Consider the following 12,104-nt stretch of genomic DNA (forward strand, 5'->3'; position numbering starts at 1 on the left):
GAATATTTTGAACTGATTTCACAACATGTCATCACACACACACACATGTTGCATGACAACCTTCTGTTGGTAAGTATACTGTATTTATTGCTATAGAAACATTTTAAATCCTGAAAGAATATAAAATAATTGCCTATTTCTCTATAAAATGTAAATTTTCTTTTTGTTCTCCAAAGATATTGAGCACTGAACTGCAATTTCGATGCCATTCAAAATTCAGATTGTTTTTGTGTTGCACATTATAATTAAATTACCATGCAGTATGTCAGGGGCTTTGTTCCTTTTCTATATATATATATATATATATATATATATATATATATATATATATTAAAATGCATGTTTCAAGGTGATGGTTGGGGGGAAATGGTGGGTTGCATTATAAGCGCTTGTTAACTGTTAGAATAATAAAGCTGCTTACATTTCCAGGCACTTTCAGAGAAACTGCAGGGACGTTTTAATAATTAAGCAAATCTGCAACTTCACTAAATAGATTGTGAGCACAATCGCCATGGCACAGTAGGAGAAAATGGACATTTTAAAATAAATTATATTTAAATGGTGATTTTTCTATTTAAATTCTTTCAATGGCCCCCAACGCACCCATAGCAAGCAGGAATGACATATTTTAACCTGAAACACTACCAATTTATATTTCACAATCTCTTAGCAATAACTTCATGACTGCTTTTCATACAAGGATTAAGCATTAATGTTGGACATAGTGGTCATTGCCTGCTAGATAATTGACCGCGACAACAGTTAGGCAAGGACATGGTCATATTTCTGCAGGTAGTGACCCCTGCAGAGGATATTAATAATACTGTTATAAACCATGGTCTTGAGTGGCTCACCTGGTAAAAGCATGGCCGCATGGCAGCAGTGTGGAGTAGTGGTTAGGGCTCTGGACTCTTGACCGGAGGGTTGTGGGTTCAATCCCAGGTGGGGGACACAGCTGCTGTACCCTTGAGCAAGGTAATGTACCTAGATTGCTCCAGTAAAAACCCAACTGTATAAATGGGTAATTGAATGTAAAAATAATGTGATATCTTGTAACAATTGTAAGTCGCCCTGGATAAGGGCGTCTGCTAAGAAATAAATAATAATAATAATAATAATAAATGGTGTGTCATACAGTCAGGGGAGTGCAGGTTTGTGCCCCCTGACTGTATGACGTACTGACGTGTCATTTTTAATGCGGCACAGCAGGAGCATCAACGTTCCATTTGCGTGACAGTCAAAAGGTTAAGTATGCAGGGATTTCCTCGTGGCTCATCTGGCAATAGCACGGTTGAATGGTGTGCAGGGTGCCATACAGCCTGTGTGAAGTCGCAGGTCTTCACTGTGGATTCCAGAGGGAGTGTTTAATTAGCTCTGGGGCTACTGCTAGTTAGGGAGGCAAAACCGATACAAACTGTTTCTCATCATCGCATCACAGGGACCCCTTCTGGCCTGCTGAGCTTCAGCGGACACCTGCAGGGCTGGCCTTTGTCCTCCAGAGGCCAGTAGCTTGCTAACATCTGCTCTCAAGTTACTAGGTGTAAAGAGGCAATTTGCTTAATCATGAGATTGGAGGACTTTTATGTGCATTTTTTAAATTTTGGGTTATGTTTTAGACGGGATCACTTAGGCTGTTTATGTCGCTGTTTAAAGAGAGTTAAAGATTTTATATCTGCCTGTGGTATAATGGCCACTATTTACAATCTGATTTGAGTGAGATGACTACAACGTTATAGATCCATGTTGGGCCACACCAATTACAGTGCCCCATGATAACTGTGCCATCCTGCTTTATTGAAACAGCTCCAAGCACAGTATAACTCTAATATCGGTGCAACACAGAGGGTAGGGCTGCTATAGTGTTTTGCCTTCAGAGATTACATTGATATTAATACCGTTACTATACCTTTAAGGTCCTCTGATTATCCCTGGAATGTTCCAGAATACATCCTAGCTGTCTATGTGGAATTCATTAATAACATAACATTGCAGTTCTACTTTTCCTTTTTAAACTGCCCCATGAGCTCCCATGAGAAGCATTGCACTTTCTCTATTGTTTTCTTTGTGATCGAGCCCTTCTTATATCTGCTTTGTGGAGGATATGAAACTGTAAATCATTTTTTATTAGTTTATGTTCATGGATATATTCCTATAAAGGGCACTTAAAAGCATTACCAAAGCCCACATAGTGTTTTAAACAAACTCTTTACTTACTGTAATTGCATCCTGTGCCTTTCATATACCCACAGTATGCTTTTCACCACAATCCCATTTGCTTTGAGATATATATATACAGTGCCTTGCGAAAGTATTCGGCCCCCTTGAACTTTGCGACCTTTTGCCACATTTCAGGCTTCAAACATAAAGATATGAAACTGTAATTTTTTGTGAAGAATCAACAACAAGTGGGACACAATCATGAAGTGGAACGAAATTTATTGGATATTTAAAACTTTTTTAACAAATAAAAAACTGAAAAATTGGGCGTGCAAAATTATTCAGCCCCCTTAAGTTAATACTTTGTAGCGCCACCTTTTGCTGCGATTACAGCTGTAAGTTGCTTGGGGTATGTCTCTATCAGTTTTGCACATCGAGAGACTGAAATTTTTGCCCATTCCTCCTTGCAAAACAGCTCGAGCTCAGTGAGGTTGGATGGAGAGCATTTGTGAACAGCAGTTTTCAGTTCTTTCCACAGATTCTCGATTGGATTCAGGTCTGGACTTTGACTTGGCCATTCTAACACCTGGATATGTTTATTTGTGAACCATTCCATTGTAGATTTTGCTTTATGTTTTGGATCATTGTCTTGTTGGAAGACAAATCTCCGTCCCAGTCTCAGGTCTTTTGCAGACTCCATCAGGTTTTCTTCCAGAATGGTCCTGTATTTGGCTCCATCCATCTTCCCATCAATTTTAACCATCTTCCCTGTCCCTGCTGAAGAAAAGCAGGCCCAAACCATGATGCTGCCACCACCATGTTTGACAGTGGGGATGGTGTGTTCAGGGTGATGAGCTGTGTTGCTTTTACGCCAAACATAACGTTTTGCATTGTTGCCAAAAAGTTCGATTTTGGTTTCATCTGACCAGAGCACCTTCTTCCACATGTTTGGTGTGTCTCCCAGGTGGCTTGTGGCAAACTGTAAACGACACTTTTTATGGATATCTTTAAGAAATGGCTTTCTTCTTGCCACTCTTCCATAAAGGCCAGATTTGTGCAGTATACGACTGATTGTTGTCCTATGGACAGAGTCTCCCACCTCAGCTGTAGATCTCTGCAGTTCATCCAGGGTGATCATGGGCCTCTTCGCTGCATCTCTGATCAGTCTTCTCCTTGTATGAGCTGAAAGTTTAGAGGGACGGCCAGGTCTTGGTAGATTTGCAGTGGTCTGATACTCCTTCCATTCCAATATTATCGCTTGCACAGTGCTCCTTGGGATGTTTAAAGCTTGGGAAATCTTTTTGTATCCAAATCTGGCTTTAAACTTCTCCACAACAGTATCTCGGACCTGCCTGGCGTGTTCCTTGTTCTTCATGATGCTCTCTGTGCTTTAAACGGACCTCTGAGACTATCACAGTGCAGGTGCATTTATACGGAGACTTGATTACACACAGGTGGATTCTATTTATCATCATTAGTCATTTAGGTCAACATTGGATCATTCAGAGATCCTCACTGAACTTCTGGAGAGAGTTTGCTGCACTGAAAGTAAAGGGGCTGAATAATTTTGCACGCCCAATTTTTCAGTTTTTTATTTGTTAAAAAAGTTTGAAATATCCAATAAATTTCGTTCCACTTCATGATTGTGTCCCACTTGTTGTTGATTCTTCACAAAAAATTACAGTTTCAGATCTTTATGTTTGAAGCCTGAAATGTGGCAAATGGTCGCAAAGTTCAAGGGGGCCGAATACTTTCGCAAGGCACTGTATATATATATATTTATTTTTTACCTACTACAGGTCACTATTCAGTTCATACAGATTCCCCTAGCATACGTTTGCAGAAAATCCCAAACATGATACCTCTTCTGCAACAACCATACAAAATGTGGAGAATACAGATTATATGTTCTCTTGTCAACCAGGCGGTCACTGTTTTTGTTTTGCTGGTCTACACATGCTTAGTGCGGTTATAAGGAGGAGCTATTATTTGTGTTTTCCTATGAATTTACAACTGCTAATACTAAATCTAATTCACCATTTCAGACTTTGTTTCTGGAAAATTTAACGGGAACCTTCACTTTGATTTGTGGTTTGATGTAGCCACCATATTGTGGTCATGTGGCTCTAAGGTTTCCCGGTGATAAAAACACTTGGAGATATTGGTTTCATACATGGTACACAACTGTAATTCTCTAAATCAATCAGAAAAAAATAACTCATTTGTGGCAGTCATTTTATCAAGATACCGCTACGACACTACCTCATATATCTGACTCATGGTATCTCAAGGTACTGGCTTTGTATATGCAGAGCTATCTGCACACTGCATGCCAAATGTGTTGATAACCTTGACCTTGACATTTTGTATTAAAATAGTCATCAGTTATTACATTGAGTCATTGAAAGATTTCACATGTTCTGTGCCCTGGCTAGCACTGCTACTGTCTGAAAACCAGAACAAAATGTAAAATGCATGTGTCATTTATTAACAGCAGCATGGTTCACTATCCTCTTAGTCTTTTATTCCCATTTGTTTCTAATTCTGAAGCCTATTGAAAATGTTCTACCAGTACTAGTCTGCAGTGTATATGTGATGAAGACCTGTCATTAGATTTAAGAAGTGTATTGGGGGCAGGAATACAGTAGCTGATTTGATTTGATGGCACAAGAGAGCTTATTGCTCTTTTTTCACTACAGAGCGAGAGCTAGAGATTGCCAAGATTTTCTGTACTGTCATTTAGAAATCCAGCTAATTCAGTGTGATTTTCTCGGTCGGAAATACACTGCTTGACATTTCTCCATCATAAAGGATTTTTATATTACTAAGATACCTTAGTAACCTTCCCATCTCTTGTACCTCTCAAACCCACAACCAGAACCAATTCTCACCCTGTTATTATTATTATTATTATTATTATTATTATTATTGCATGGGAAAGATAATTTTCCAATTAACTTTGGTGTTTTACTCAGTGGTCGTGCAAGATCTGTGTATAACAAGGTTGATGATAAAACTCCTCGCCTCAATTTTTACTCCACCGCCAGTACATGAACACACCAGTAAAACACCATGAATGCCAAAACAAACAGCAATGGCCTGCAAGTTTAAAGTTGTATACACAGAAGACAGGGAAACATTTTTGTAAGAGTATAAATTTAGTAAGAAATGACCTCAGCCACATGCCCGCCGTGGGGTGTTAGGCAGTGGAGACGGATGGCCTTCAGAAAGCAGAGGCTCTTTGAGTGCTGAGGAAATCCTCCAACCACCAAAAAACCCAAGTGAATTTTCTACTCTGGTTCTTAGTAATAATACATGTAGTTTAACCGCTACCCCACTCACCCAAAAAATATGAATACAATAAATAAATAATGTTAAAAATAAACTTGTTGTACAATTTTTTTAAAATTATTTTCCAATATTTTTCTCAACAACAGATTATTTAAAATAAACACTGCTAGTTCTACAATTTCTGACTAACGTCTAATGTTTAGTGACTAATGTCACTATATATTATAACAAATAATATACACAAAAACTGCGTGCGGTGACGTTGATAAATCACTTGAGCTAACATTCTCATGATTTATGCAGTATGTCACCTTGATAGAATTACAGCCATGGGTGTACATTGTTCATTATTTTATTACTGTGTCTGTTTTTCATTTAAAATTCCATAGCATGTTGATGGTACCTGTTGGTATTGTCACACTCCCAGGGAGATTTGATCTCCAACTTCTGATATACATGTTGTAGTAAAGTCTAGAATAGGTAAAACTGCTGAGTAGTAGTCTTATTTCCCATCGCAGCAGTAGTATGCAAGAAAGATTTTCAAAGTGTACAAATTGATCACTCCATGAGAAGAAAGAAAGAAACACACCTGCCATAATATTGTCAAATGAACTACAGTCTTGGAAGGTTTCATGAGTACTATTTTTTTTAATTCATCAAAGCAGATTTTAAATAACCAATAACAGCCCTATACATTATAAAGACAGCCTGAATTGCATTCATTGTTAATTATTATATACTACTAGTCTGTTAGGAGGAAGTTGCTTATGATGTATAGCATATTCAATACAAACATGACGCCTGTTTTTATTATCACAGCTATAAATTACCTTTTGATAACGTAATACAGGAAAGCATGAATAATGTATTGTTTCTAATGAATTCCTTTGAGAAAGGAGCCCAACACAAGGATTTATGTATTTATGTTGAGTTACAGGCCTGTTGTAAATCATGTATGGTCTTTCTGTCCTGCACATTTGATTTATTATTGTTATTATTATTATAATTTTGCAGGTACAATGTGGACTCGAGAAGCTCAAACATTTCAAAACATGTGAGTCTGAAACCTTTTTTTTATAAGAAAATGAAAAACAGGAACAGCACTAACAAGTTATGTTAAGTTTGATGTTTTGATGGGGTTCATATGAAATAAACATTTACACATCTGATACATTCTGCTCTTAATTAATATTCACTCACTATGAACAGGCACTGTTTACACTACCTAATGAATGAGCAATCATCATGTTTTGAAAAGGAGTGAAACCCATGATTTCAACATGAGTTGAGCATATTATTTAGGTTGCATAGATAGGGTAGAATTGACTGTAAAACATTAAACAAAATAGTAAGTTTACAGATGGGAAAAAAAACAATGGAAGGCATGGTTTTGGCCATACTTTTCTAATATATCAATCTTATATTGCTACAGTAATATTGTTATTTCCAAATTGTTTGCCCATTATAGTTATATTTACATTTTTTCAGAAATGGAGTATACTGTATGTTAAATACTTATGCTAGGTTCATTGTATCATTATAGTCTAATTTTAAAATTAAACTTTGTTTGCTGAAAATTGCACTCTCCCTGCAGCAACATTACACTGCTTGTATGTTAACATGGCAGTACAATGTTACCAGTGTTTGTTCACAGCATTGTGACACATTGGTTACTCTACATTTGTGCATTACCTGAATTTTACTGAAAAAACAGAAACTAAAATAAGTGTATTTTTTAGAGATACAACTAACATACTGTTTTTTTTTTCCTTTCCTTCCTGCTAAATCTTTGTTCTGGATTAACAGAAGGTGAGACTTTTCTATGTTTTATTAAGGCAGTAGGGATTTTGCGGGAATGTTTATGCGAGAAACACAAAGTGTAATTCACAATTTTGTTCACCAGACGGCACTAATCTAACAGTTGCATGTACGCTCCACATCCTCTGGATGCGTGCTGTGTGTTTTTATCAAGCTAATACCCAATTCTCTAACCTCATGCACAGGGTTCACATGATCACATGCAACACAGCCCATTACACAAGCACGATATAAAACTTCCATTAGAATCTTTGGTAGAACCCCTTTAAATGTGTGTTGTTCCCTATGTTTAAAAATCCATGTCCCATACCTTTCTTATTTCCTATATCATTGTACAGTTTAACATTGTACAGGTTTTCCATTTCCAATATATCTCTTTGTAAAGTCGCTGAAGGTTCAACACTGTAGAGCAGCCCTCCCCTCCACACACCTCATTCCCATGGTGAGCCACTTAGCTTGAGTTGAAATAGGGCTCAACCCCATTTGGACTGTTTCCATATACAGTACTCCAACCCATGTTGTGCTCCAACCAGAGATTTTAACTTGAATCCAAATGGACCCAAACCATTGTTCCTAGTCTGAAATCAGCATTCCAGAGCAAGCACGTAAGAAACACACTTTGCATATGTATTTAAACAAAACAAAACATGACGTTCCTTAGTAACGAAAAAGCTGCAAAGTGATTCTTCTCCAGGGAATAAGGAGTAGGATCTGTCATTAAGTACATTCGAGGGCGACTGCAATATTGAAAGGAAGGCAGAAGTGGTGGGTATTATCAGGACCAAGAGTTTTACACAACAAAAACAATAGTTCAGTAATCCTGTTAACATAAATTCTCTCTCAATTGCACTGTGGGGAATCCAAGCAGTAAGCTCCACCCACTGTTGCCATGACAACCCACTTGACCTCCTCCAGCTTCTACTTTGTCTCATAAAGAATCATTTCTTTTTGCACCTTCCTTCCCCTCCATGTTAACTATCAGCACCAGCGCTCCTTGAGCACCTGATTACCTGTGTTGCAGCCTGTCAGCTTTGGGGTCTGCCACTGTCCCATATTGATCCGAGAGCTCAGCCAGCAGCTGCCTGCTCTTTCAACAAACTCATTTCATTGTGAGCAGTGTATTCACTGTGCTACAAATCCAACATCACACACTGTACGAATATTGTCTCAGAGAAAGAAAAACACTTTTCAACTTGCTGTTTTATTTTGTCATGGTGTCTGGTAATATACCCTTTTTCACTTTTTACACTTTTACAGATTGCATGATCTATTTTTCCAAATTATAATGCTGAAAATCAGAGGGATTTGCAGCTTTCCCCATTCACTTTGCTCGATCCAACTATGACTGCTATTTAGGAGATAAAAAAAATCTATAGCTTACAGAGATGAAAGGTTGTAAGCACATGATGTTTTTAAACTTACCACTGGAAGAATGTACAGTCATTGTAAGCTCATGTTGCGTTTGGTGTCTTTTCCAGGATTTTCTGGGACAGACATTTTGTACACTGGGGGAGATCATTGGCTCTAAAGCTGGCCGACTGGAGAACAATCTGTCGTGAGTGACCCTTTTTAGTTTACTTAAGCAATAACACTGAGGTAGTTCCCAGAGGCTGCAGACAGGTTTGGATTGGAGGAGAGTCTGTCTGTAATTCTGGTAATTCATTGAGAGTTAAAACTTTAAGAAACTCAAGACATGCAGACAGACCTTTTGGCATAACACTGATAAAGGTAATAGATGAAGTAACAGGAGCAGTATTGCTTTAATGAGGTTATGGAATGTGAATTGTATTATCACTTCGTTTTATTTTTGTTGAACTTCGTGTTTTGTATTAGACATGGAAAAAGTAGCTCCTTGTCTTTCTTTTTTCTCTCCATGTGTTGTGTGAGGAAAATCATTTTCTGCCCAAATACGCTAAAGCTATGCTAGGGATGTTCATATTACTTTACTATGTAACTGGTCTTTGTAATTGTAATTTTGATTATGTTACCTTTCATATTGACACGCCTTTAACAGAATTACACTTCAAAGTTATGAGAAATGGGTTGCAATGCATCTAAACATAAACCAAAAAACAATGCAGCAGTGCTCCTAAAATTCATAAAAAACTGACACTGTCATTTGCATATAATGAGAAAGCCTTGGGAAAGTTGGGTGATGTGGTGGGATGTTACTGCGTCCTGTGATTGGCTGAGGAATAGTTTCTATTCCTTCCTGTTTATAGCTGTGTCTTGAGTTGACAGTGGCTTTTTCTTGTGCCTTTCTGTTAGGGGTGCACATCCCAGATGTCTGTTGATCGTGGAAAGTAGTGGTTTCTATTGCATGACTTGAAATCATTTTAATACCAGAACAGTGACTACAGATCATATCAGTTTACCTGCCACGGGTGAGACATGATCAGGAGTTACAACTCGGGTGAGACATGATCAGGAGTTACAACTCATTAAAAAGTCTATGAGATAAATAAGGAGCTCCCAAGAATATTATTTCAAAATTCACATGAAAAATTTTGACTATTTAATTTTAATTAGCTTATATAAAAAAATAAAAAAATAACACAGCACTGTATAACCCTTACAGCCAGATAACCCTTATAACCCTTTATCTGTACTGTAGAATGATTATAACACTCTGTCTGTACTGTAGAATGCTTATAACCCTCTATATGTACTGTAGAATGCTCATAATCCTCATATACACAGTAATACAGCTAATGCAGAGATTACATGGGGTATTTATATAAACATATTCTTGCAAATAAACATATTTCTAATACAGAATATCCCAAAAGTTATTACTTATATGTATTGGGTGTTTTCATTGTTTGTTTTTTTTAAATAGAAAATAGAAATAGAAACTTTGAAAAAAAAACTCTGCAAGGGATCTGTGAGTGTGTGTCTGTGTGACAGCTGTGAGAGCAGAGGTGCTGGAAACACCAATCAAAGACATCAACTTCAAATTGAACAGCCTGTCAACCAGCTGTGTAAGTAAACACAGACACGTCTGGCCAATTCTCAAAAGCCTTGACCATCTCTATACGAAGCCTGGAACAGTTTAATGACGGAATGCTGTAGTTACACAGCTAAGAAGGGAGGCGTAGCGTGGAATTGAATGCAACCCATGGTGGCTGCAAAGGGTTTAACTGACATGCCTTCAGACATTAGCATGCTTTCACTAATGCTTCTGGCAACTAACATAGCTAAAGGCTTTTCCCATCAACCTTAGTGCTTTTTGAAAGCAGACCGTTCTAAATTGAAAATATAATTAGGTCCTACTGGGAGTGGTACAGTTGGGTTAATCTTTTGTGTTGGTTCTCTACTAAAGGTCACCATGGAAATTGCTTTTGTTCAAGAAAGAGGCAAATGTTTTTTTTTTCTTTAACCAGAGTTGTGTTGTGTTGGTCAGTACTGGTTATGAACTGAAATCAATTTCCTAGTCTATGGACGTGATTTGAGGTTGAACGGAATAGTTCAAATATACTGGAGAAGGCAAGCGGAAATTATTAACCAATGGCCGATGCTGGAGTTGCCAAGTTTACTTCATTGCTGCAAGTTCTTCTCTCGACCTTTGCTTAAAATGTCAGATTTTATTACGCTGAATCCAATAGGTTATAGTGACATTCATTAGTGCTTGGGGCTAGCTGTAATTTGCACTTGAGCACCAACCTGGACACAGTAGTTTATAAGCCATTAATCGTATTTAAAAATATAATCAGTCCATTACGCTTGCTGTCTGCTTTAATTATTAGGGCTCTGTGAAAACGAGAAAAAGAATGTAATTTAATTCAGGTTTAGTGCAGTGATTAATTTGGTAATAATGACGTTTGATTTCCATTCACACTCCCTGAAAAGCTTTATAAGGCTGGTCCTTCTTTAAATAACAAAAGCCAAGAAGACCATTACTTTAGTCCTCCAAAGTGACATTAACCAATCCAAACTTCCTAATACTGACACACTACTCCTTAGTTACCATGGTAACTTCACTTCGCCTGAGCCGAGTGACTTTTCCATTTTGAATATTCTATAGGACCAGTATTGGTCTTGAAGGACTGTGTAATGCAGTCCCAGAGCTAGTCTGGGGTGCCCTATTGGGATGTCAAGTGCTAGCATTTCTACCATCAACCTTTTTTTTATTATTTTGCTTGAAGTTACATTAACCTTATGGTAACAACATTGGTTGCTGCTGCATGGATGTTGAGATTCCATGTGTGTGAATGTAGCTTTTCTTTATTCAGGAACTCAGATTGAATGGTACATTCAGAAATTTGCCAGGTTTCTAATGGGAACAGGGCAGCAGTTAGCTGCCCTCAGAAATCCAGCTCAGAAATATGTGTGTGTGTGTATGTTGTATATTACAGGTCCTTACAGGCTGTGGTTAATGTTGCAGTGTCCTCAAGTCTGTTTAATTAAAATAACAGTGGCACTGAGCACACCACTTCTAAAGGAATACAAGTCAGTATATCCTGCAAAATACAGACTCAGTACAGAATCGGTATATTCTAAACTAAATCTGCCGCCACAAAAGTTTTAAAACCTTAGCACAGCCCCCAGTCACTGAATGGAATCTACACAACCTGTACATTCCAAAGGTCTGTCTATCATATCTGACACACTTCATATAGAACCCTGTTGGCTATCTAGCTTGTTTGCATTCTTTGAAGGCACTACCCCCACCCCTTATTAAAACCTTCTTGCCACTACACTATAAGTGATAAATGACTGTTCCTGGTCTGATACTACATACAGAGTTCATACATGACCTCTTCAAGCACTGTTATAGCTCAAGAAGCAAGGGGGAAGAAACAGGTCTAAATCCCAAAGAAACAACATGGGTCCTTCAT

The 12,104-nt window shown here is 37.8% G+C and overlaps 1 protein-coding gene across 1 annotated transcript in view; it reads left to right on the forward strand.

Annotated features, from left to right (window-relative positions):
* The window catches only part of LOC117413631 (copine-9-like), a 122,264-nt gene that overhangs the window by 29,130 nt on the left and 81,030 nt on the right, over positions 1-12,104 (forward strand). Inside the window, exons 5-7 of the mRNA XM_059000226.1 lie at positions 6,463-6,502; positions 7,255-7,257; positions 8,745-8,821. Coding sequence (XP_058856209.1) covers positions 6,463-6,502; positions 7,255-7,257; positions 8,745-8,821 — 120 coding nt within the window. The remainder of the gene's footprint in view (positions 1-6,462; positions 6,503-7,254; positions 7,258-8,744; positions 8,822-12,104) is intronic.

This window comes from Acipenser ruthenus, chromosome 25 (assembly GCF_902713425.1).
Source record: "Acipenser ruthenus chromosome 25, fAciRut3.2 maternal haplotype, whole genome shotgun sequence".
NCBI lineage: Eukaryota > Metazoa > Chordata > Actinopteri > Acipenseriformes > Acipenseridae > Acipenser > Acipenser ruthenus.